At 44.8% G+C, this 27,680-nt stretch overlaps 1 protein-coding gene across 1 annotated transcript in view; it reads left to right on the top strand.

Moving 5' to 3' along the window:
- Positions 1-6,339, top strand: part of LOC126199037 (serine protease HTRA2, mitochondrial) — a 42,480-nt gene extending 36,141 nt beyond the window's left edge. Inside the window, exons 7-8 of the mRNA XM_049935737.1 lie at positions 3,642-3,807; positions 6,035-6,339. Of these exons, the coding sequence (XP_049791694.1) occupies positions 3,642-3,807; positions 6,035-6,197 (329 nt within the window). The 3' untranslated portion in view covers positions 6,198-6,339. The remainder of the gene's footprint in view (positions 1-3,641; positions 3,808-6,034) is intronic.
- The last annotated feature ends 21,341 nt before the right edge of the window (positions 6,340-27,680 follow it).

The raw sequence follows: 27,680 nt of genomic DNA on the forward strand, positions 1-27,680 counted from the left end.
TCCCACTAGCCAGCCATCCAGGGTGTCGTTGACTGCAAGTGCCCTGTGTAGAACATTCTAATGGAAAGCAACTTTCAGAGAGCATGAGAAATCTGTTAAGGAAAGCCTTACGTTTGTCATCTATGTTATCGGCAGTAAAAACATCCTGCCATTTTTATTCCTTAACGAGGTTCAAAAAACTCTCAATTGCCATTGGATTAGCTTTTCTACACAGCTTGTAATTAAATATAAATTTTGTTTGCGTACAAAAATCTTTTAGCGTTAAAATTTGTGCATCATGGTCTGAAAGGCCATTCATCCTTTTACTAACAGAATACCCATCTGGTGATGAAGAATGAATAAAAATATTGTCTGTGGTTGTGCTACTGTTCCTCTGCACCCTGGTAGGAAAACACACACACACACACACACACACACACACACACACACACACACACAATCTGCATCAGTCCATATGAATTTAGGTGTTCTTACAACAACCTTTTTCTTGCACAATCACATACAATATTAATATTGAAGTCACCACATGTAACTAATTTTTGGTACTTCCTATAAAATGAACCAAGAACCCACTCTAGCTTGAACGGAAATGCTGTGAAGTCACAGTTGGGGGACCTATAAATAACAATGATTAGAAGTTTAGTTTCACTAAATGAAACTGCCCTTGCACAATATTGAAATACCTGTTCAGTGCAGTGTTGTGATACATCTACGGACTCAAATGGAATACTGTTTATACTCTGCAAAGAACTCCTTGAAAAACAGCCAGCTAATCTGTATCCTGGTAAAGGAAGCCTCTGAATTTTTAAATTATTTGTGTTCCAATGTACTAATAATGTCACAATGAACATCTATAAACAGTTCACTAACTTTATCTCTAATACCTCTTATATTTTGGTGAAATATGCTAATTCTTTCACTACTTGGATACCTAATCTCCTTTGAAGATGGTCCCTTTGTTAAAGGGACTTCCTTTAAGCAGGGATACCTATCAGCTGACTTCAGTCTGAAAAAGGTGCAGCTCTTAACACAAACAACTACAGGAATTTTTCGATGAGTAATCCCACAACCACCCACTACACTGCCGGCCTCCCCTTCCCATACCTATTGAGGTGCAGGCCGTGCCTAGTGAACTCGATCTTTTGATAGACTCAGCTGGCACCACTGCAATGTGAACCATGCCCTCCGCCATCAGTGCCTTCTTCAGCCCCATGTTAATGGCATAACATCTGCATTAAGATGAGGCCAATCACAACGCTGAAACAGTTGCATGAAGTGCACATTAGTGCCACCAGTTTGAGTAGCTATCTTTTCCAGGTCACCACCTTCATCATACTCCCGGTCCCTATAAAGACTATTCCCAGCTCTAACCGCAATCACCATCTGATCCTCTTTCATAAAATTCCCACATAGCTCCCTTATGTTAACCATGCACTAGGCTTCATAATGCTGGTGACTTTTACTCACTCCCCAAAACTGACTGCAACTGGTAGGCTACACCTCTTCTTTGTGAACTACCTTCTGTTAGAATTTGCAACTGACTTAGGCTCCCTAACTACTGAGGCTGCTGCATGTTTCCTATACCTACAGCTGCAAGAGATGATGGAGTGGTTAAGGCACCAGACTCATAAATAGGAGGAATGTGGTTCAATTCATTAACTGTCCATCCAGGTTGACGATTTCTCCAGTAATGAAGTATCCAGTCCACAGTCGTAAGGTCAACTATGAAGACATAGTGCCACTGGTAAAATGGCTACAGAAAACTGTGCAGTTTCTTTGGCAGTTGGGCCATAATGTTGTCGATTCATGAGAGCAAGACCAAGTTCCCATCTTCATGAATGATATGAATTATGACACTAAGATATCAGACATAATTCTTCATTAGGTTTAGAAAAACAGGCAAGTACAACTTGCACAGCATGGCTGCTGTCTTCTCCAGGCACTAAGGTCTGACTCGGGCCTCAGTCTTCTCTGCTGGTGAGTATCAGTCTATCCTAATACATATTGTTATTACTCCTTCCTTCCTGGATTTTCTGTTGTTCAGGGTTTTGAATGGTTTCTTTAATAGCACAACTGTATGGAGCACTGTTTGAAGGGTTGTAGGGAGAGAGAGAGAGGTGCACAGTTACTGCTGTAAAGTAAAATAGAAATCTATAGAGCAGCACAAATGACACAACACAGACATTCGTGAGGTATTTTGCCATAGTTACATGCCACTGACTTGAATCGAAATATGTGCTTCAGTTTGAGGAACAATGAAGCATACAACAGCTGCTACTTCATGTGGTAGATGAAATTTAGTTGAGGTGTTCACACACACCATCTGCTCTCAATTAAACCATTGCAGAATTTTGGGAAAAAGAAGTGCACAAATTTTCCATGCCCATTTTCATTTTGATTAACTTCTCGTGATGTGGTTCAGGGTTATGTAGAAGTTTCTAGAAGAAATCATATTCACCATTGACTTTAGACAGCATTTATTTTCACAGTTGCAGTATACAACTTGATACCGGCGTTAAGGCCAAAACTGCATTTGTGAAAATAAACGCTTTCAACAGTCACTGGTGAATGACATACAGTACTTTAAAAAATATTTTAACTTTATTTGGCTTACAGAAACATTCCATGAAAGGTTACTGTTTTTATTTTCCTCCTTAATTCTGGGAAGAACATTATCGTACTATTATCTTCACCAGCTGCATATGAAGGACATTGGAGCATATTGTCAACTGCCTTCTTTTTTAGATCTGAGAATTCAGTCATTTCCTGAGTGGTTTTCATTGGGAATTCAGGAGATCCTGCTTCACCACACATAATTTGATCCTGTTGCCAGCAGCTACACAACAACCTAACAGGCTCCGTGTTTGAGCCAAGGGAATGATCTGCTCGCGGAATGCATAAATATGTTGAAACAAGCTAAGTATAGAGCTCCAGTTCTTGCAGTGCATGGAGCAAAGTGGACTGGGAAATAGAAATTCACAGGTAACTGGGAGCAGACTGTATTGCCGACACTTGTGAGTTACTGTCAGCAAAACAGATGCAGAATTCACTGCAGTATAGAAATGTGACATAACTTTGTGACATGTCGATAGCACCTGATGGCAATTATCTTTGTCTAAACTCTGTTGTGCTTTAGTTTTGTAATTTTATAACCCCCTCCCTCCCCAGAGAGATAAGGGAGGTAGAGATAGGCAAAGACAGGGTAGAGGAGGAGATGGACTGAGAAAGGGGCTGGAGAAGGAGATGGACAGAAAAAATGGGCTGACAGACAGAGCCAGAAGGGGGGGGGGGGGACAGAGAGAGGGGAGAAGAGTAGATGTATGCAATACATGTGCAAAATACTTAATTTTGTACTTTTTCTTCTTTGTTTTTGTTTCTGTCTATTTTGGGGCATTTTTAAACCTAGAGAAATTGTACGACCAGCTCTAATCATTATTCTCTGTGTAACCGTAATTTCTGTAATTGCATTTTCAAAAGATGGACAGCGTACATTTGTATCCATTTTTGTTTCTTTTTGCATCTCAGTGTTGTTACATAATTTGTGTCACCACATTAAATGCCATTTCTCTTTATTTGTTACATCAGTTAGTCTTTATTTTAATTGGACACATGCATTTCATAATGAGACTTTAACGTTCCAGGGGCACCTACAGGGCTATCAACAAAGCGACGTTATATGGGCATAACAATGCTCACACTAACTCCAGATATTATATATGAACTTCAAAGCCGAAATCGTCCAATTCCACCTGATGTGACACATGGTGTACTTGTATGGAAGGTGGTGGTTGGATCACCTGCTTACAGGTTGGCAATTAAATTCATAACTATTATTATTGTTTTTAATGAGTCATGGGAAGATCATATGGCATAAAAAGTGATCCACATACATAGTCAGTAGCTTGCAGGAGTTGCTACTAATACATTCTCAATGATAAAATTTGTTTATAACTGGCTTCTGCCCTCTGTCTGTCACCTTATCTTATTTAATTATTTATTTCTGAAGTGATTGCAATTTTAAATCACCGAAGTTGTAAATTGTGAGACTCGGCTGTTATTTATGTCTTCCCAATTTTTAACTTCTCTCTTACATTATCCTCATGAGTCTGAGTAAATGGATAAATGGTAAATGCGAAACCAGAATTTTAATTTAGATTTCAAAACAAATGAAAATTGTGGTTATCTATTATTCTGTTAATAGCTATTCCTGCTCACTTCAATGAGTCACATCTGTACTGTTTTCTTATGTCATACTAATATATACCACAAATTTAGACTGCTTGTGCACTAAGTAGGTCAACTCATTGTGAGCTATACAATAGCCATAATGAGTAAAATCTCTAAAATGTAACTACCATCAAATGAAGTGGAAATGCCGAGTCACTGATGGGCCCAACAGAAAGACTGTCAAAGATTTTGGCCAAACAGGCTTTCATCCACACGCACGCGCGCGCAGCCTTGGATGCCACAAACTGTGATCATGTGTGTGCGAGTTGCGTTTGCATGAATGTGTGTGCCTGTATTGTCTAATTCTGATGAAGGTCTGTTTGGCCAAAAGCTTTGACAGTCCTTTTCTTGGGTTTATCTGCTAAATGATGAGTAGCTACTAACCTTTTCACAATTTTGTCATTATTCAATCCTAGATTTTCCATTGTTTGATTTTACCATCAATGCTTTCTCACTCAGATTTGGTTGGAGGAGGAAGACTGCAGGCAATATGGTGAAACTGTGTGATAGGTTGTTGTACGTTAGCACAGTGCTTAGTACTTTTTGTGTTAAATCATGAAACATTTGATCAGTGGCAATGTCTCTTTTCATCGTCGAGGCATTCTTGCATTTAATTTTGGCTACATGAATATAAAATTCTAGCTTAGAAATAATTTCACTGACCCAGCATATGGCTCAACAAGGGAGTTTAAGTTTTAAGAAATGTCCTATTAAGTTTTCATCCTTTGAATGTTTCCAACAAGACAATAAATGATTTCTGGAAGACCAAATAATGTCCTGAGATGACTGAAGAACTGTCCCAGCCACTGACAAATCGGAATTAGCTACATCCAGAGTTTGCTCTTAAATCGAAATTGACTAAGCCCCCACCCCCATCTCCTCAAAGTGATTATTTTGGTGTTGAAAAGTCTCAGAATATTATGTGCTGTTAAGTGACACTGAGGCCCGATTGGTGTGAGTAGCAGTCATGGCTGGGGATACAGAAGAGATGTAGGGTGGGGATTGGGGGGGGGGGGAGACAGCTGGTAAGTGTTAGTGAAGATGTTATTGTGCGGCTTGTGGAAGTGTGCAGGGATGTGGCAGAGACAGGGTGGTGAGCTGCTAGGCGCAGTGTCAGGAGCCTATGCGTTTAGGGAGGGGGGGGGGGAATAAAACAGGAAATGGAAAAGGACTGCCACATGTGCACTGGGTGGACAAGAGGCATGTGTGAGGAAACAGTGGGAGCAAGGAAGGGCGAAGAGGCAATACTGAGGCCATGGGGGGGGGGGGGGGGGGGAGGGTGTTCGGGAATGAAGTACTTGTTGCAGAGAGAGTTTCTAAATACACAGTTAAAAAAAGAGTTATTTTGGTGGGAAGAACCCAGATGAAATGGACAGTAAAGGAGTCATTCAAGTTAAGCACATTATGTTACAGGGCTTGCTTGGCAACTGGGTGGTCCTGTTGTCAAGCCCAGAATTTGGTGCTAACCATTCATGTGAACAGACCGTTTGTTATTGGTTATGCCCATGTAAAATGCTGCACTTCCAGACTGTAGCACCTAGAACTGCTTGGCCACCCCGGCCGGCTGAGTGATAACTAAGGTTTTGTCTTTGTCCAGTGACGATATTCTAAATTTGGAATACTAATTTAACATAAGTAAATTATGAGTTGGTTGATAAATCTGTTATAAAATTAGCAGATTTTGATTATTAAATCTCACTGGATAAATTTTCACTGTTGTGGATGTTAATGAAAATCAATAGTTTGACACTCCATAAGTTTTTTTGTACTTTCATTGTACTATCTCAGTCTTCTTTTATGTTGACAGTGGTGGTCTGATGCCTGGCGATATAGTAACATACATCAACGACGTTCCTGTTTCTTCGGCAACAAATATTTACCAAGCACTGGAAACTTGTACTCGATTGGAAATGATTGTTGTGCGTGGATTTCAGAAATTTAAGGTCACAGTTATACCTGAAGGTCCCTGATACAGAGGAATAAGGTATTCTAAGCCATGTGTGATATGTATTTGATGCCAGTTGAAAAGTGAAATGAAAACTTCAGATAAAGTAATTTATTGTTTGTACACAATACACATGCATATATTTTACAAGAATAAAAGATATTTGTTGGTATGTAAGAATGCTTCTTTGTCCTATTTATTTTAGCTAGTAATATACCCCATATGCCATAATCATGATAAAGGTTATTATGTATACCTTGCCAGCTGACCAAAACACATACTCCTCACTCAAACAACAGGAAATCCAAGATGGAATGAAAGGGAAGTTGCCACTCACCATACAGCAGAGATGCTGTCGCATATAGGCGTGACAAAAAGACTGTCACAAATAAATCTTTCAGCCAGTAAGGCCTTCGTCAAAAATAGACGACGGACACACCCACTCCTACAAACGCAACTCACACACACGATTGCAGTCTCGGGCAACTGAAGCCACCAGTTGCCTGAGAATGCAGGCGTGTGTGTGTGTGTGTGTGTGTGTGTGTGTGTGTGTGTGTGTGTGTGTGTGTGTCATGTCCGTTGTCTATTTTTTGATGAGGGCCTTACTGGCCGAAAGCTTTATTTGTGACAGTCTTTTTGTTGTGCCTAACTGCGACTCAGCATCTCCCCTATATGGTGAGTGGCAACTTTCCTTTTCATAATATTGTCATACTCCTCACTCACTTCTTTAAAGAAATATTTTCTTTAATATGATAGGGTAGCCAGAGTCTGTTTCAGCAAAATCCTCCTGGTTTTTGGCTGATATTGCAAGCATTCATCAGTGTGATTACTTGTGGCTTATGGTTGTTGCTTTATATTTATATTTGAAAATGGGTGGGGTTTTGGCACATCTCTCTCCACCCCTCTCTCCCCGCCCTCCCTCTCTCCCCGCCCTCCCTCTCTCCCCGCCCTCCCTCTCTCCCCGCCCTCCCTCTCTCCCCGCCCTCCCTCTCTCCCCGCCCTCCCTCTCTCCCCGCCCTCCCTCTCTCCCCGCCCTCCCTCTCTCCCCGCCCTCCCTCTCTCCCCGCCCTCCCTCTCTCCCCGCCCTCCCTCTCTCCCCGCCCTCCCTCTCTCCCCGCCCTCCCTCTCTCCCCGCCCTCCCCTCTCTCCCCGCCCTCCCTCTCTCCCCGCCCTCCCTCTCTCCCCGCCCTCCCTCTCTCCCCGCCCTCCTCTCTCCCCGCCCTCCCTCTCTCCCCGCCCTCCCTCTCTCCCCGCCCTCCCTCTCTCCCCGCCCTCCCTCTCTCCCCGCCCTCCCTCTCTCCCCGCCCTCCCTCTCTCCCCGCCCTCCCTCTCTCCCCGCCCTCCCTCTCTCCCCGCCCTCCCTCTCTCCCCGCCCTCCCTCTCTCCCCGCCCTCCCTCTCTCCCCGCCCTCCCTCTCTCCCCGCCCTCCCTCTCTCCCCGCCCTCCCTCTCTCCCCGCCCTCCCTCTCTCCCCGCCCTCCCTCTCTCCCCGCCCTCCCCCTCTCCCCGCCCTCCCCCTCTCCCCGCCCTCCCCCTCTCCCCGCCCTCCCCCTCTCCCCGCCCTCCCCCTCTCCCCGCCCTCCCCCTCTCCCCGCCCTCCCCCTCTCCCCGCCCTCCCCCTCTCCCCGCCCTCCCCCTCTCCCCGCCCTCCCCTCTCCCCGCCCTCCCCCTCTCCCCGCCCTCCCCCTCTCCCCGCCCTCCCCCTCTCCCCGCCCTCCCCCTCTCCCCGCCCTCCCCCTCTCCCCGCCCTCCCCCTCTCCCCGCCCTCCCCTCTCTCCCCGCCCTCCCTCTCTCCCCGCCCTCCCTCTCTCCCCGCCCTCCCTCTCTCCCCGCCCTCCCTCTCTCCCCGCCCTCCCTCTCTCCCCGCCCTCCCTCTCTCCCGCCCTCCCTCTCTCCCCGCCCTCCCTCTCTCCCCGCCCTCCCTCTCTCCCCGCCCTCCCTCTCTCCCCGCCCTCCCTCTCTCCCCGCCCTCCCTCTCTCCCCGCCCTCCCTCTCTCCCCGCCCTCCCTCTCTCCCCGCCCTCCCTCTCTCCCCGCCCTCCCTCTCTCCCCGCCCTCCCTCTCTCCCCGCCCTCCCTCTCTCCCCGCCCTCCCTCTCTCCCCGCCCTCCCTCTCTCCCCGCCCTCCCTCTCTCCCCGCCCTCCCTCTCTCCCCGCCCTCCCTCTCTCCCCGCCCTCCCTCTCTCCCCGCCCTCCCTCTCTCCCCGCCCTCCCTCTCTCCCCGCCCTCCCTCTCTCCCCGCCCTCCCTCTCTCCCCGCCCTCCCTCTCTCCCCGCCCTCCCTCTCTCCCCGCCCTCCCTCTCTCCCCGCCCTCCCTCTCTCCCCGCCCTCCCTCTCTCCCCGCCCTCCCTCTCTCCCCGCCCTCCCTCTCTCCCCGCCCTCCCTCTCTCCCCGCCCTCCCTCTCTCCCCGCCCTCCCTCTCTCCCCGCCCTCCCTCTCTCCCCGCCCTCCCTCTCTCCCCGCCCTCCCTCTCTCCCCGCCCTCCCTCTCGCCCCGCCCTCCCTCTCTCCCCGCCCTCCCTCTCGCCCCGCCCTCCCTCTCCCCCTCCCTCTCGCCGCCCTCCCTCCCTCCCTCTCGCCCCGCCCTCCCTCCCTCCCTCTCGCCCCGCCCTCCCTCCCTCCCTCTCGCCCCGCCCTCCCTCCCGCCCCGCCCTCCCTCCCTCCCTCCCTCTCCCTCCCTCCCTCCCTCTCGCCCCGCCCTCCCTCTCGCCCCGCCCTCCCTCCCTCTCGCCCCGCCCTCCCTCCCTCTCGCCCCGCCCTCCCTCCCTCTCGCCCCGCCCTCCCTCCCTCTCGCCCCGCCCTCCCTCCCTCTCGCCCCGCCCTCCCTCCCTCTCGCCCCGCCCTCCCTCCCTCTCGCCCCGCCCTCCCTCCCTCCCTCCCTCTCGCCCCGCCCTCTCTCCCTCCCCCTCTCTCCCTCCCCCTCTCTCCCTCCCCCTCTCTCCCTCCCCCTCTCTCCCTCCCCCTCTCTCCCTCCCCCTCTCTCCCTCCCCCTCTCTCTCTCCCCCCTCTCTCCCCCCCTCTCTCCCCCATCTCTCCCCGCTCCCTCCCCCATCTCTCCCCGCTCCCTCCCCCTCTCTCCCTCCCCCTCTCTCCCCTCCTCTCTCCCCCCCCCCTCTCTCCCCCCCATCTCTCCCCGCTCCCTCCCCCTCTCTCCCTCCCCCTCTCTGTCCCCCCTCTCCCCCCTCTCTCTCCCCCCTCTCACCCCCTCTCTCTCCCCCCCTGTCTCTCGCTCCCCCCTCCCACCCGACTCTCTTCTCCCACCCCACCCCCACACATACACATTTCTTTATGGTGATTTGTTTCAGACAATCACATCCATTTTCAAACTATGGCCTACCAATGATTTTTTGGTGTTAACAAATGCGAAATTACATCCTGTTTCCATGATTGTACATACAAGGTGAATGTTACATAAAGCATTACAAATATTTTTCATCTGTGCAATGATTTTTTTTTACGTCCTTTAAAAACATAACTGTAATCATACAGTTCCAATCAGTGGACATGTGAGTAACCACCTTAGTAACCAGATATTCATTATTCCTCACCAGCAATCATTATATAGAAACAAAACGATAAACGTCACATGAACACACAATGTGTGTTGTGTTGTTCTCGCCAATGGATGCAGCCAGAGCTGGTGCACTGAGACAGTTTCTGACTGGCACCAAAGGTGGTGTTTTGAAGCTTGCTACAAGCGTAGCCCAATCAACAATCTCCGCACTACCACCACCAATGAGATGTACTTTTGCATCATGATAACTGGTGGCCACAGGCAGCAACAGGGCTCGTGTCCAGCATTGGCACACAACAATTCTAGTACGGAGTTCCAGAATTGCTGTTCCCGGGAGACTTAGTCTACATGTGGAGTCTCCTTTAGCTTTCGTGTAGGGACAAGTGTTTACTACAGTGTTTAACAGTGTGGTGCCCATGACAGACATAGCCTTGTTGACATTATATTCAGTAACATATGCCTTGACAAGCCACTGTTTAGTTGTGCCTGTCTGCAAGCATATCCAGTGAGTTGCTGTACAACTTTAGTTGAGTACCACGGTGCAATAAAGTGTATATTTGTGTGTCACAAATTTGTTTGCAGCATCACTGTTCCTCTGAGTACCTCCAGGCACCTAAACCTAAACATGTACAAGCTGCTCTACCTAGATGACCCATACCTATCAATGTGTATTCTTTCCAATTGAATGCAGCGAACTGAAATGCTGTGCTGCCCTAGTCGCCCCATAACCTTGGTAGAGATCACTAACAATTATATGTAACAATTTCATATGACTGAAACGTCACACGTGACTTTTAGTCAATAGTAACAAACCCCTCTTAACACAACAAACCTTCATTACAATTTTTGTATTTAATTACAGTCATTCAGATTTCTTTTATGTTCACAATTGTGATATATGTCTTGCGTTATAACTTTTAAACAATACTGTGTGCTGTATTCAGCTAACATCGTGAAATATTAAAACTTTTAAAATCCATTTATTGCTGAAACAGATATATTCCTCAATTATACCATGTGATTAGTCTCATCACTTATATAGAAATGTCCTGCCTACAGCACATTTCATATGTGCACTGGCCTGATACATGACAAATGGTCTATACCTTGTTACACAGTCATTAAGTTACAACATTATATTGATCATATGCTATCGTCTCACATCATAAAATCCAACTTTTCTTCATAAAAAAAATGAACGCTCATACCAGTGGTTATCAGATGTCTATCAATGTGTCTCTCATCCAGCATCTGTGAAATTCATGAAATACATCCACTGTATAAGGGAATCACAACAGTGAAAATTCATGCCAGATCCGGACTTCCTGTACAAAGGAGGACATTTTAATTGAAAGTCGCTGCCGGGTGTCGGCTGTTAAAAACACAGGCACTGCAATATTGTATTTAAGAAGAATTATGCAAGAACAACATTGCATCATTCTTCTGAACAACACAGACAGAGGAATGATGCAATGTTCTTGCATAAAAACCAGGTTCAGGTTCCGGTCTGGCACTAATTTTCATTTTCGTCTTTCCGCTATACAGCTGGTGATTGCACTGGCCACTGTGAATACATTTCATGTATTTCATAATGGCTGTAGTTGCTCCAGTGCCTGTTTGGACATGCATACATGACCAAAGGAACATTGCATCATTCTTTTTAACAACACAGGCACGGCAATATTGTAATTACAAAATTGTTCCACACAATGAAGGAACATCACATTGTTCTTAACAACACAGGCATGACAATATCGTAATGTTGCACTTACTCTCGTGCACAATATAGTTGGGTGGCTGGAGTGATAGCCACATTGTGAGTCCAAACATCATTACATTACTTACAAGCTGTAACCAGTATATATAGTATAATATTAAAACAATACTGAGGATTATAGAAATATATAATTAGTGTCTTGTCTAAGAATACCCTGTGCATTATTAAATATGTTTTGTTGAACACAACACACCAGTCTGTAGTGCTGAAGGAGCTCTAATACAACTGTAACATTTCATGTTGCCCTTCCCTTTTATATTGTTGAGACTCAGTATGTTATTACATTGGTGATTATCAGTTATAACTGATCCCTGAACAGGACAAAATAGCTGTTAAATCTTAATTCTGACTGTTCATTCATTAGTTTTTCAGGCTCTTTATTACTATATACAAGCGTAGTTTGATAAGTTTGGTAAATTTCCTTGAACAAATGGAACATTCATTGTTGATAAGCTCGAGTATTCCAAGGATTGTATAAAGAACTTCAGCAATATACAGTGTATGGTTCATTGTTGACAGCCGTCTGAATTGGTCAATGTGTCAACTGCGATCAATAATGGAAGGAAAAGGAAAAAAAAAAGTACAGTTTTTTGTACTGTTATTAAACATTTTCATTTGGAGGGTTGATTGCTTCAAAAATCAAAATATAATTGGATGAAGTTCACGCGGACTTTGCACCATCATTGAAGACCATTTACCTTTTGGTTAAAGAATTTAAATGTGGTTGGACAAGCCCCAAAGATGAAGCATGCTCGGCTGTCCAACTGAGAAACCATTGACAAAATGGTAATGCAAGACCACTGAACAAACATTCATACGATTGCTGAGACTGTAAGCATCTCAGCTGAGCAAGAGCGTAGTTCCCTGCACAGAGAATTGGCGCCCCCAGGGGGGCTTACTGCTCTTTGGCACGTTCATGCTTGGCTACCATGGGGCCGCAGCCTTTGCAGCATCTTTTCCCTTCCATGCTGTATGTCTATTCTCTTGCTGTTCTTTTCCTCCTCCTTTGGGGAATGTGTCTCGGCTGTTTTTGGAAACGTATTGTGCATTTTCAGTAGTCAGTATCAGAATACTCTTCACTGTTTTTCGTTCCTTTTTTCTTTCTTTGTTCACCTTCTCCTATCGTTCATCTGATTAGGCATTTGAGGCTCCTCTGAGATGTCTGATGCATAACAGGTGCATAATTCCCAAACCCATGTTGTCAGGTAGGGTTCATATGTGCCCGCTGGTACAGGCCAGGCCCAGGGAGGGGTGATTGCCTCAGCTGCTGCCTTCCTAAATTGCCGATTGGTCCCTCTGTCAGGTGTTTGGTAGGTGCAACCTGGGGTGTGAACAATCACCTAAGGCGGGTGCTTCCCCTTGTGAAGGGGCCCCCAGCCAGAAGGAGTGCACCATTATTGGAGATATTGGCAATCATGGAGGATTTTCTTGCAATGAGCCAATCATCTTCACAGTCAATGGCTACAAAACAATAAACAGAATGAGGGTAATGATCCAATTACTCTTTCAGCTCCACCACGGTATCTAGTGGTTTCATGTACTGAAGATGGTCAGTCCTTCACTATGGTAAATCCATTTGTTATTCAGAAAGGTGTTGATGCAATTTCAGGCCCTGTGTGCTTTTGGAGACTAGTTAAGATTCTCAAGCACAAAAGCTGCTTGCAGCTTCGCTCCACCATGGCTATCATGTTCATGCTGAGGCCAGTCGAATGCTGAAATCTGCCCATGGTGTTATTTGCACTAGCTGCTTGATGGTCTGAGTGAGGCAGAAATCCAAATGTACCTCTATGATCAGAGTGTCATAGCAGTCCATCGGGTGATGAAAAAAGTAGATGCCTCTTTAGTGCCCGCACACACACTCTTTCTCACAGAGTGGTTCTTTTTTCAAAGATCAAAGCAGGTTATGAAGTTATCACACTCGGACCATGTATTTCGAACCCAATGCGCTGATAGCAGTGTCATCATTACAACCACACTCGGAGAGTCCTGTCGACACCCAGCCAAGTGTGTAACCTGTGGTAGGGATGCTCACAATGGCGATTGTCCGCCGCCTCCTCCCCGCTGCATCAACTGCAATGGTGACCTTGCCGTCTCCTCCCACAATTGTCCCGTGTATCTCAATGAGCAGGCTATCCAGGATATCAGGGTGAAGGAAAAAGTACCTTCCCCGTTTGCTCGCAAGTTGTTTAAAACTCTGCATTTTACCATCTGGCACCTACAGTACTGTTTTTGCTACATCTCGCTCCACAAAGGACATGGCCATGCATACATGCTGCCTCAAATTTAGCACCGCAGTTGTGAAATCGCCCAACCTCACGGAAGCATCCCTGTCTCCTCCTCAGCTGTGCAACATGCCACCAAACTTTTGCCTCACGGGGTGAAGTCATCAGCTACACAACCTACAGGCTGGAAAGGACAGAAGGAATTGTCCCGTGAAAACTTCCTATGTCCCTCCTCCATCATCTGAGTCTTCCTCTGCCAACCAGGAAAGCTCCAAGAAGTCTAAGGCCAACAGTCTTCTCCTTCGCCTACTCAGAGAGCCTTTTCGACGGTGTTGCCACTTGATACCCTCGCCCAGCCAACCTCAGGTTGCCGGTGCGCACCACCAACGGTTTTTCTGCCCTGGACTCCGCAGGCTGACGAAGAATGCTGATGGTCCTGTAGGCCTCACAGAGTGGGATCTTCCCGCCTCTGTGTCCTGTAGCAGTGAGTCTGTGAAGGCTAGCACTTGGCATCTTTTCCTCGCCATGACTCTCCTCCAATGGAACATATGCGATCTTCGATCCAACAAAGAGGATTTACGTCTGCTCTTAGACCCAAAGTGTCCAGTTGTTCTCTTCCTTCAGGAAATAAAATTGCTTCATCACGCATTTCTCCCCAGTCCGTTTTGACCTTCCCCCTGCAGGAAGGTATTCCATCTCCTGGGGGAGTCATGCTGTTCAAATGGGATGAAGTTCATAGTCAACCCATCTGCCTGACTACATGCCTGCAAGCTGTTGTAGTTCGCCTTATCCTTACTCACTTGACCTTTTTCCTTTATACCCTTTACATCCCTCCGTCATACAATGTCCCCGGTGCAGACTTCCTTCAGCTTATTGGGCAACAACCTCACCCCTTTCTGCTGCTCTGTGACTTTAATGTGCACCGTCCCCTTTGGGGTTCTCCCAGAACCTTTTCAATCAACTTTACCTCTTCTGCCTTAGCACAGGAGCATGCACGTTCCTTTCAGACTCCACACACACCTATTCTCATTTCATGGCCCAGCTTGCCCATTGTCTCGAGTGGTCCGTTGTCTCGGACACATACTTTAGCAATCATTTCCCATGTGCTACCTGTTTGCTCACTCTAACACCACATACGTGCACACCCAAATCACAGCTTACTAAGGCCAACTGGTGGCTTTACTCCTACCTGGCAACTTTCGGCGAACAACATTTCCCCAGTTGTGATGACCAAGTAGAATATCTTGCAAACGTTATCCTTACTGACGCAGACCATTCCGTTCCTTGCACTTCCTCTTTACCACGCAGTGTCCAGTTCCTTGGCAGATGGCTCTGAGCACTATGGGACTTAACTTCAGAGGTCATCAGTCCCCTAGAACTTAGAACTACATAAACCTAACTAACCTAAGGACATCATACAAACATCCATGCCCGAGGCAGGATTCGAACCTGCGACCGTAGCGGTCGCGCGGTTCCAGACTGTAGCGCCTAGAACTGCTCGGCCACTTCGGCCAGCTCCTTGGCAGACTGAGGCTTGCTGTGATGCAATTTGCACACAGATACATGCTCTCTGCATTTTTAACTCTCATCCTATGATGGCAATCTGCATCATTATAAAAAACTGCATGCACAGTGTCAACGCATACTTCGGGATAACAGAAAAGCTGGCTGCACGCATTCACTAGTTCTTTTAACAGTTCCACTCCTTCTTCCATCATGTGAGCCAACCTCCAATGGCTGCCTGGGACCAAGATCCATTCCCCAATATCCAGCCTCACAACAGCAGACGATGTCATCATTGACCCAATTGCTATCTCCAACACCATGAGCCACCATTTTTCGGAGATTTCAAGCTCCTCCCACTATCATGCTGCCTTTCTCCATTGGAAACAAGTGGAGGAGCCTCGGGTGATACACATCTCTTCTCCGAATCGTGAGTGCTACAATGCCGCATTTGCTATGAGGGAGCTAGATCATGCTCTCACTTCGTCCCGATCCTGCACCCCAGAACCAGACGATGTTCACATTCAGATGTTGCAGCTCTTTTGTCTTGCGGGCAAGCACTATCTGCTTAATACATACAACCACATCTAGGCAGAGGGCATGTATCCCAGATGCTGGCGTGAAGCCACTGTCTTACCCATACCTAAGCCCAGTAAGGACAAACACCTTCCTTCTAGCTACCACACCTTGTCTGTTGCAAGCTGTGGTGGCAAGATGATGGAATGTATCATTCATGCCCAGCTGGTATGGTAACTTGAGTCTCGCAATTTACTAACCACTGCTTAGTGTGGATTTCAAGTGTACTATTCTGCACTTGACCATCTCACCACTTCGACCACCCATGTCATGATTTTCTGCAGAAATCCCAGACTGTGGACGTGTTTTTCGATTTGGGGAAAGCCTAAGACACCTGCTGGAGGACTGATATCGTCCGTACTCTCTACATGTGGGGGTTCCATTGCCACCCGCTCCGTTTCCTTCAGGAATTTTTAAAAGACTGAGTTTTCAAGGTAAGTGTGGGTTCTGCCTTGTCAGACACCTTTATCGAGGAAAACGGTGTGCTTCGGGGCTCCATCCTGAGCATTGACATGTTTGCTATCACCATTAACCCTATAATGGCGTGTCTCCCAACGGGCATCTCTGTCTCCCTTTTTAGTGACAATTTTGCCATCTATAGCAGTTCACCATAGACCTGTCTCATTGAGTGGCATCTTCAGCAATGTCTTGATTGTCTTTACTCATGGAGCGTCGACAGTGGCTTTCATTTTTGCATTGACAAAACTGTTTGTATGAATTTTTGGAGCACAACTGGTTTGTTTCCACTGCCTTTACAGCTTGGGCCTGTTGCTCTGTTTGTGGAAACTATTGAATTCCTGTGGCTCATGCTCAATAGAAAACTTTCTTTGTCCTTCCATGTGTCTTACCTGGCAGCCCGCCGTGTGCAGTCCCTCAATGTCCCACGTGTCCTCAGTGGTACTAACTGAGGAACAGATCAAATGACCCTCCTCCATTTGTACCGGTCCCTAGTCCATTTGAAACTAGACTATGGCTGTTTCGTTTATGCGTCTGCATGTCCGTACCTCTTGTGCCGTCTCAATACTATCCATTGTCATTGCATCTGTTTGGCCTGTGGCACCTTTTGCGTAACCCCATTGAGAGTCTGTATGCAGAAGCTGCTGAACTACTGCTGTCCTACCACTGTGACTCTCCTCAGCAGATATGCACGCCGTTTATCTGTCATGTGCGGCCACCCATCCTATGCCTCCTTTTTCGATAACTCCTTTGATTGTCAGTATGGGGCATGTTGCTCTTCTCTGTTACCTCCTGGATTTCGCTTTCGGCTCTTGCTCTGGCAGCTTAACTTCACGCTCACATATCTGAGAACCTATTTCATACGATGCACATACCTTCATTAACTGTCTGCAGTGGGGCACAATATCAAATGCTTTCTAAAATCTAAAAAAATGGAATATGCCAGTTGCCCTTCATTCATAGTTCGCAGTATATCACGTGAGAAAAGGACAAGCTGGGTTTCGCATGAGCGATGCTTTCTAAAACCATGTTGATTCGCGGAAAGAAGTTTGTCGGTCTCAAGAAAATTTATTACATTTGAATTGAGAATACGTCTAGGGTTCTGCAGCAAACCGATGATAGGCATATTGATTTGTCGTTTTGCAGGTTCGTTCTTTCTCCCTTATATGTACTGGTGTTTATAGACACCGAATTACGTCATGGACTTTGTTTTTTTCTTATGGAACTATATACTTTTTTGCTTGGCATCTTAAAGGAAAACTTCAACGACATAGCATGTATGGGACTTTATCAAATAACGTCAAGATAATAGCACCGCAAACCGCTGTGCCGCTGTCAAGAGCAGAGGTTCCACAAATGTCTACACTATTATACCAAATGTAAGTAAGTACGTAACTCAGGTAGGGTTTGTGTGTATTATCATGGCTGTCATACTAAGTGCTCAAAATGTTGACCTTAAGTATTGCTACATGCTGTAAAGTGATACTAGAGAAACGGTAATGCATGTTGAATTTCATCTAAAGTTAACGGCAGCTCAAAAAAATTGTTCAAATGGTTCTGACCACTATGGGACTTAACATCTGAGGACATCAGTCCCCTAGAACTTAGAACTACTTAAACCTAACTAACCTAAGGACATCACACACATCCATGCCCGAGGCAGGATTCGAACCTGTGACCGTAGCAGTCGCACAGTTCCGGACTGAAGCGCCTAAAACTGCTCGGCCACCGCGGCCGGCTAACGGCAGCTCAGGCAGGTGTTATAAGGCATTTCATGCCTTCGGTAGTTATCGGTGTTTCCTAATAGACCTCTTGTTTCATTTTAGCCAGAGATAAAAATATAGAACTGTTAAATTTGATGAGTATGCAGACCATGTTTACGAAGTATCTACATCAAGTTCACGGCACCTACGAAGAGAATGGCCGTTCCAATGCTCTCCAAAAGTTTTCTTAAGAGGGTTTGTCATTAACGTGCACTGCAGAAGGGACATCCATCATGTTGGTACCATACTGACCGCCTTATGTCCAGTGGGGTGTCTTCCAATCATAGAGTAGAAGTCTCTCTGGAGTGAGCGTTCGGCTGCGCAGAACAGATTTTGTGTTGTCAACAAATGTAGCCACACTGGTCACATAATCACGGGACACCGTAGGTTTGTCCGTAAAGCGCCTTGCATGTTTAGAAAGTCAATACGTTCTTAGTACAAACAAATTCTCTTCATAGGTGCCGTGAATTTGAAATAGATAAAATTTCCATTTGACACCTTGAATAATCTGGGCTCTATTTATGAAGAGAAAAAAAAAGCAAGAGATGTTTTTGCCTCTTTGCGACAAGTGTCACAATCTACATGCACTCATTTTTTGATATCTGGGGCAGCCACCACTATTTTTGCATTTTATTCGGATCTTTATCGTATTGCCGAGTCTTTTGTGGTAACTTTTTGCTACCATAAGTGTAGAAAAACGGCTTAATAGCAAGCCAGTGCCTTTGAAAGTGTCCCAAAAAATACTAAATTTGCCGCACATTAGCGATTATACCACCTGTTTCTTCGTCTCTCTTTTTTTGGGCTACGGCACAATTTTGCTTAATGGCAACACCCTGACGTATTTATTTAGCACATTTAATGTACGTACTCCCACTACATTACACACTAAGTAGTACTGAAAACTCCGATCGCTTGTAAGATCTACTACAAAGCCAAAAGTATCTCAAATATTAAAAATATATACTACACATTTCATTCTCTCGACTCGCCCCCCGCTACCCCCCCCCCCCCTCCTCTCAACACACTGAAGATTGCATGAGCCTATAATACAGTTGCCCCTATGTCATTTATTTTTCAATGAAGAGCCAAAGAAACTGGTACACCTGCCTAATATCGTGTAGCGCCCCCGCGAGCACGCAGAAGTGCCGCAACACGGTGTGGCATGGACTCGAATGATGTCTGAAGTAGTGCTGAAGGGAATTAACGCCATGAATCCTGCAGGGTTCTCCATAAGAGTATGGGGGCGTGGAGATCTCTTCTGAACAGCACTTTGAAAGGCATTCCAGATATGGTGGCCAGTGGACGTGTTTAAACTCAGAAGAGTGTTCCTGGAGCCACTCTGTAGCAATTCTGGATTTGTGGGGTGTCGCATTGTCCCGCTGGTAATGCCGAAGGCCATCGGAATGTACAATGGACATGAATGAATACAAGTAATCAGAGAGGATGCATATGGATGTGTCACCTGTCAGAGTTGTATCTACATGCATCGGTCCCTTATCACTCCAACTGCACACGCCCCACACCATTACAGAGCCTCCAATAGCTTGAACAGTCCCCTGCTGACATCCAGGGTCCATTGATTCATGAGGTTGTCTCCATATCAGTACACGTCCATTCGCTCGATAGAATCTGAAACGAGACTCGTCCGACCAGGCAACAAGTTTACAGTCATCGACAGTCCAACGTCAGTGTTGACGGGCCCAGGTGAGTCATAAAGCTTGGTGTCGTGCCATCATAAAGTGTGGGCTCCGAAAGCCCATATCGATGATGTTTCATTGAATGGTTAGCAAGCTGACACTTGTTGATGGCTCAGCATTGAGATCTGCAGCAGTTTGCGGAAATGGTTTCATTTCTGTCATGTTGAATGATTCTCTTCAGTCGTCATTGGTCTCGTTCTTGCAGGATCTTTTACCGCCCACCTTGATGTCTGAGATTTGATGTTTTACCGGATTCCTGGTATTCACGGTACACTCATGAAATGCTCGTACAGGAAAATCCCCACTTCATCGCTACCTCAGAGATGCTGTCTTCCATCGCTCGTGTGTCGATTATAACACCACTTTCAAACTCACTTAAATCTTGATAACCTGGCAGTGTAGCAGCAGTAACCGACCTAATGACTGCGCTAGACACTTGTCATATAGTCGTTGCCGACCACACCGTCACATTCTGCCTGTTTACATATTTCTGTGTTTGAATGCGCATGCCTATACCAGTTTCTCTGGTGCTTCAGTGTAGCTCCTCATTGTCCTCAGTCGAAGGTAGACGATGTAACAGCATGAAGGGCAGTGAACAATGACACATATGAAGGAGTTTGATGGTACCTTATGTACTAATATTTTATGCCTGTTAATCAAATGGTAAAGACAATAAATTGAAGGTAATACCAAGAAGGAGGCTGAATTCCAACTTTGATTACTGTTTGTGTGTGTCTGATTTTTGTTTCCCAGTATTATGGTTCATGTTTAGCCTTTTGTTTGCTTATTGACATACTTGCAAAGCTGACTATACAGCCAAACTGTGAGGATGCCAATGCTGTGATAAAAATAAATAAAGGAAGTGTTCTGTACGAGACTTGTGAGAAACATGTGTTTAGATAAATGCCGAAACTTCACTCAGTTGCGCGTGTCGTATTTTCCAACTTTCATATGCTTCACATATCTTCATTTCACTTTGCTATTAGTATATATTGAACTTCCTTTTTAGTTTCAAGTCTCTCTCTCTCACACACACACACACACACACACACACACACACACACACACACACACACTTTCTATTCTGCGAAACATCCTATCCAACCAGGAGCGGAATATTTCACGAACATTTTGATTCTGAGTAAAACACGAAACTGTTTTTTCATGTTACATAGTACCACATAGAAAGTATATTTCAGTTTAAAATAAACAAATTGACCATAAATTACGCAGGTGTGCGCTATCAGAAAAGTAGAAACGTAAGGAAGCTTTTCTACCAGTCTTTTCTGAGATTCACCACTGTCAAAAGAAAAGGTTGTTTCTTGAGCTGTTGGGTTTCTTGCCTTATACGTGAACGAATACCAAGAAATGACTGCTGCAGATGACCTAAGACTTCACTCGATATCCTACGCATTTTGTACACATAATAATAGATCTAAAACATTCATTCAAAATTCAACCAAAACAGCACCATTCGTATCAGCACATCAGAGTATTCATACAACACCTACTTGTTCTCCTTTCGTGTATTTCTCTTTGGCCCTCTAGCAACTACAGTAATTCTCCATTGCTATTACGAGTAAACAAACGTTGAAAACGCGAACAATATGTGTAATATTAGATGCTTCGCACTCTGTCGCAAACAGGAACAAACAACTTCGTCCCAACATCACGTGCAAGTGGCAGTTTAATGTTGATAACAGGTGCAGAACGCACTGCTCAGCAGAGATATTTCTACTCCATGCTTCCAATAACAGCGGCAGTAGCATATCATAGGAACTAGAGATACTTGAGTGTAGCCGGCCGCGGTGGTCTCGCGGTTCTAGGCGCGCAGTCCGGAACCGTGCGACTGCTACGGTCGCAGGTTCGAATCCTGCCTCGGACATGGATGTGTGTGATGTCCTTAGGTTAGTTAGGTTTAAGTAGTTCTAGGTTCTAGGGGACTAATGACCACAGCAGTTGAGTCCCATAGTGCTCAGAGCCAGAGCCACTTGAGTGTATTTCTGTTCCCATAACTAAAACGTGGACCAAAGATGCGGGTCTTGAGAAACACGCAGCAAATGTTGACAGACCAAGAGCGTTGTTCTTATCCACATCTTTGAGTTTGCGTCCATTTTCAAGTGACGTTTAGTGCGTTTTGCGAAGACTGATTTGCCCATGGCTTGTAAACGACCCATCTTCCTTTAACAATATTTTGCAGAGATATGTCACATCAGTTTGCTCTCTTCGTAGATAACATTTGGAGAACTGCAACCAATTCTGGAAGACGTTGCCGTCAAGCTGTAGATGCAACAAATGTGAAGAGGATGAAATACGATGGAATATAGTGTTCGCAGAACGCTCGTTTCGTTGATCCCTCTCGTACTTCCGAGATGCCTCTTTGTGATATTTGCATTGCGCGTTTGCGCTGATAAGATATTACCCATGCTGACTTCATTTATTTCATCAGTTGCTCTCCTTTTCCTTTGACGTACATTATTCTCCATACTCCCAGTTTCTAGAACATTTTTTTTAAATAATTCTTGCAAAGACACAAATACAAATCGTGATTGCTCGTGACGATCAAGATTCTCTTCAGCATACAGTCGCGCTGCTGCTCTAATAGTTTGGCGACATTCGCCATAAACTATATGCACTTTTTCGACTGTCGTATACATTGCGAATGTCTCAATAACGTTATAAATAAGTTAGCTGAGTGCTACAACAGCAGAACACAGGTTGATGGGCTTCAAGCGCACAGGTAAAGACATGAGCCGTACCTGAATTACGCGTTCGGTTACACTTGGTGTAATAAGGCAGACGTTTGTGGAACCGCTTTTCCTGACGGCGAAACGTTGGTGTGCGGCGCTGTTACCCCATACTATTTGATCAAGTTCTGTACACGTTATGTCGTAGAAGCTCTCTTAGAAGATTCTTTCAAATACCAAAGAAAAAAAGTTGCATTAGAAAAAACAAAACCATTGTCATAATTCGGCGACTGTAAACGATAAAAATTACTTGCGAGCATCAGGAAATTCGCCATATTGTCCGCTATAACTTGGCGAAAGTTGCTCTTCGATATATGTATTCATTCTGGATATGTTTCGGGTTTCGGGTGGCCTGTCTTAAGGTTTCTCGTCCTGTATAGTGCTGTAACTCCAGTTTGACGTTTCTTACGCCATCTCTATGATGTTGCAATTTTTATGGCCAGAAGTGTATATGGGCTCCTGGCTGTTACCTATTGGTCGGAATCTCATGAAAACTACAATGAGAGGAGGAACACATATTCTCAAGATCTTTAAACGATCCATATCGTCCCCGGAGTAAAACTCAGTTTGTCGTTAGACGAATGTGTGGAATTTCCTGATAGGCGAATTCCGTATGCAACCGTAAAACTTTTAGCACCGCTTTAAGAGCAAAGTCGCCGGCTCTTTTTATAGCCGCCAAGAGCAGCGGAAGCGTCTCATTTCGCAGCAGGGGAGGCCGCCCGCAGCGCCAGTTTTTTACGCGGGCTCCGGGCCGAGGAAGCGAACGAACCCTCCGGGACATGCATCGCGTTACGAGGAGCCCATGCTTCAGACTGAGACACCAACATTAAAAAGAATAACCTCGTTTAAAAATGTCTTGGGAACACGGTTGAAGCAGCGGGAGTTAACGTCCCATATGTCATTCAGGATATAAGTTTTTCAAACAATGAATTACAAAAAGTAGGAAGTATCAAGTTTTTGGGGCTACAGAGAGATCACAACGTCAATTGGAAAACGCATTGCCTAGAATAAACGAAGCGCCTTAGTTCAGTTACGCTTGCAGTACACACAATTACTGCTACAGGCAGTTTGAAAACGAAGTAACTAGCTTATTCTGCATATTTCCATTCACTAGTAAGTTATGGAATCAATTTCTGGGAAATTCGAGAGATAAGGATAGTATCGTCAGAATACAGAAGCGTGTTATAGGAACTACAATTTTTCTGGTGTTAATTCCAAACATCCTGCTGAGACCTCTTCGGAGAACTGGGTCTTTTGACACTACTTCGCTAGTTTGGAGCCGAATTGCAGGCTTAAACCAGAGGCTCAGTCGATTCTCTGACGATCTTGGACACAGATTTCTCGGTCTCCGATGTCGGGTGGAGACTTGTGGGGTCCCCTTCCCCTGCCCATCAATAGATGTGCACTACACGCAGGAAGCGGCTGCAAGGATGACTTTAGGATAGAAAATTCCCTCCACAGGCCTGATAACTCCACCCATCAACTTAAAATCTATCATTATTTGTTCACGTGTCTGTCACACTTGAGTACACTTTCTTGGTGGTTATTAGTTTCGAACGTTAACGTTCATTCTCAAACCATTGCCTGCGTTTCAAGTGCTTGTTAGAGCATGATTTCGATATACTTGCATCTACGCAGCACAGACGCATGTAACAAATGTCGTATGGCCATTATATAGAAGTGGTACGTTTTACAGACTAGTTTACGCCTTCTGATTTTAGACAGGGAAGAATATTATCCCCGTTAAATAAAGAGAGTGACATTTGTAATGGTACACTGGAGAAAGGAAATATTAGTATAGTAAGTACTAATTAACTGCAGAACCATCCATAGAAATACCCCAGAACTAATCTCCCTTAGAAACAGTAACAATGCACATACTAGCTGTCTGAAATTAGATGTTAATAGCAATGAAATTCTGAATTCCGGTTGGAAAGATATCGCAAAGAAAGGTTGAACTTCGGGTAGTGAAGACATGTTTATAACTGTAAAATACACGATAATATCTAGTGAGATCAGAAGAGAGACAAGGAAAAAAAAACAATAATCAGGGAAAATTTTCTGAGTGAAATGGAGGTTGATATATCTGGCAACAAACGAAAGCTTATGAGATACTGAAACAACTAACCATGGTATAAAGATGAAATAGATGTGATTAAAATTAACTGCATTTCAGAAAATGTGTCGCTAAATTATTTCCAAAGTTTATGGGCAACGGGGAAAATATGAAAACTGCACTTAGTGACGACCATGTTGATCTTCTATCAATGTTAATAACTTGTTAATCATGTTAACAACACGTAAAAACAGAAAACCCCCAGAGGCAGACAATCTCATACTTTCGAAAAGCAATCATATGCTTTAGAAAAAAATGATATACCTTAGCACGTAATAAGAGTAAATTCAAAGTATGTACATAAACAGCCAAATCAAAGAACAAAAAGTTAGTCAGTTTGCAAGTGCTATTTCTCTAGGAGTCAGACCAGGATGTCCTTTATCACCTTCGTTATTTAATGTATACATAGACGACATCGTAAAAAGTGGCAGAATACAGTAGAACACAATTATAAGCTTAATAACAATGTTATAAATACACTTCTGTTTGCAGATGATCAGATAATCATAGCTCATTCAGAATCTAAATTAGGCAGTTCTCAAATTTGATAGTTGATGGCTATGCTGTGCTAACCGCCAGTCAAGCAGCAGATAAGAGGCTCTTAAGCTGGCTACAAACTCGTAGACTGGATAAAGAATAGTGAAATTAGAAATGAAATAGGTGTCAAAAGCATATTTCAAAAAATAGAAGCCTACAGAAATAAATAGCATTGATACATTCAAAGGATGTCAGACAAACGAATACCTTAATTAATGTGCAGACATACACTTCAAGGGAAAATAAATGTAGTGTGGCCTAAGAAGAGATGGAAAGATGAACAACATGAACAGCAGCCTACTTGTAATTGGAACAGGCAGCAATGAGGAAACCAAAACTGGATGTGATTATGATCTAATGAGGGTTATTCGTAGCCTGCATTGTTGCCCCATCTCACTAAGGCATCCTGCTCTGTTGACAGGTTTCTCCTTCTCCTCCCCTGCACCCCTCTGATATAGACCAATTTTCCTATGTACAAAATGGTAAGAAATAAAACACAAAACAGCGAGAAATTCCATATTAACCAAATTTATCTATGTCTAAAATAATGCAGTCCAAATGTGCGGACCTAGCTCAGTTGCCATTACGTGTAAAGTGGTGGGAAACCCAAGATAGGGAATTATCTTACTGGTTGAAAATCAAGCTAATAGACTTGATGAATACTGGCACAGCCTGTGTGGTTGTCAGATCACTTGTGCTAAGTATAGAATTGCAGATGATGGGCCTGGTGCCAAGTCACATATACCAAGAATAGAATCCAATTTTAAGTTTAGAATTGTGGGAAATTTTTAAAAAATCGATTATTTTCTCCACTCCTATAGCCTGCCTTAAGTCTAAAATATTGCTATCCCAGCTATCCTACCAAGCAGGGCAGTGAATTGATTAGTACACTGGACTAGCTTTCGGGAAGATGATGGTTCAAACCCGCGTCCAGCCATTCTGATTTAGATTTTGCGTGATTTCCCTAAATCACTTAAGGCAAAAGACAGGATGGTTCCTTCGAAAGCCCACGGCCACTTTCCTTCTCCATCCTTTCCTAATCCGAGCTTGTGCTCCGTCTCTAATGACCTTGCTGCCAACAGGATGTTAAACACTAATCTCTTCCTCCTCCTCCAGCTATCCTAAGTTTAAACAAGTCAGCCCTTCCCCCTGATATCACAGTTTAAACAATTTAACCCACCACAATTACCTGAAGTTCGAACTATAAGAGCTCATTTCTCATAAGTGTAAAGTGATGTGAAACGTAAAAGAAAAATAGAAATTTAAGCTCGCTAGTTGTCAGAACTAGGGAAAAGAGAGGCCGACTCAGCACTGTACAACATAGTGCTCTGGGTCCTACTGACAACTCAGTGCTTCCCACTATCATTCTGGTAGTGCACCCCCTCTCCCTTTGCCAGCTACATGATTGATTTCATACTTTAGAAACGTATGGTCACATATTGTGCTTCATGCTGGAACTCCTCAGTGACTGCTTATGATTCCAAGCCCGCATTGCCTCCTTATTCTCCCAGCACAATAATGCCACTATGTCTATCTTGAGTGTGTTGGGGCATGTAGTACAGTCCATCATGACACCTCACTTAACAGGCACTTACACAGGTGCATTCTTAAGACCTTAGCCGTGCATTGGTTTTAGAACTGAAAGGCACGCAATTATGCTGCATGAAATGTCACATACATTACAACTACATTCTGACAGGTAACCCGCCACTACACCTCTGGGTATGTGAACGTTCTTTTTATGAAACGTTAATCCGGAAGTTTACAGAACATCCAATTACGAGAAACAGCGGAATGATTCACATCTCATACAAAATACTCGAAAGACATGAGCAAGCTAGATTGATATGGAAGAATACACTTGTTGCCTCCACAATAATTATCGTTCCATGATGTGTAAAACCATTGTTCAAAGTCCTTTATCGTTTTTACTGAAATCTGAAACCATGATATCTACTGTGAGACCTTGAAAAAGGGAATGACTGCTTAGTAGCACATCAGAATATAGTACAGTGTGCCGCATGGGATTACCCCAGCGGTCTGAGGCAATGCAGTCATGGACTGTGCGGCTGGTCCCGGTGGAGGTTCGAGTCCTCCCTCTGGCATGGGTGTGTATGTTTGTCCTTAGGATAATTTAGATTAAGTAGTGTGTAAGCTTAGGGACTGATGACCTTGGCAGTTAAGTCCCATAAGATTTCACACACTTTTTTTTTATAGTACAGTGCTGATTCTGTTTTACACAAGACGAAATTTTGCTGGTGACAATGACGCGTCTCAGATTTTACACAGAACGCAGAATCCACCCTTTAATGCATAGTATAGTCCAATAAGAACAGTACCTTATGAAATCAAAGAACGATTCCACCGTCGCTGCAAAAGGTTTTCGTAATCATAATCTTTGATGCGTTTACATGGAAGACACATATACAAAATTTTTCAGGACAGCTTTATTAGCACACAAGGTACTAATTTTATTTCTCTATTCGACTATGCTGATGCAAGAATATAGCACTTTTGAGTCTGCCGATGACGACTAGGGAAATGTTCGTTTGGTGCTGACAGAATCCCACCACTGCCTGTCACTAACTCAGAATTGTTGCAGCT

The sequence above is a fragment of the Schistocerca nitens genome, chromosome 8 (assembly GCF_023898315.1).
Source record: "Schistocerca nitens isolate TAMUIC-IGC-003100 chromosome 8, iqSchNite1.1, whole genome shotgun sequence".
Taxonomy (NCBI): domain Eukaryota; kingdom Metazoa; phylum Arthropoda; class Insecta; order Orthoptera; family Acrididae; genus Schistocerca; species Schistocerca nitens.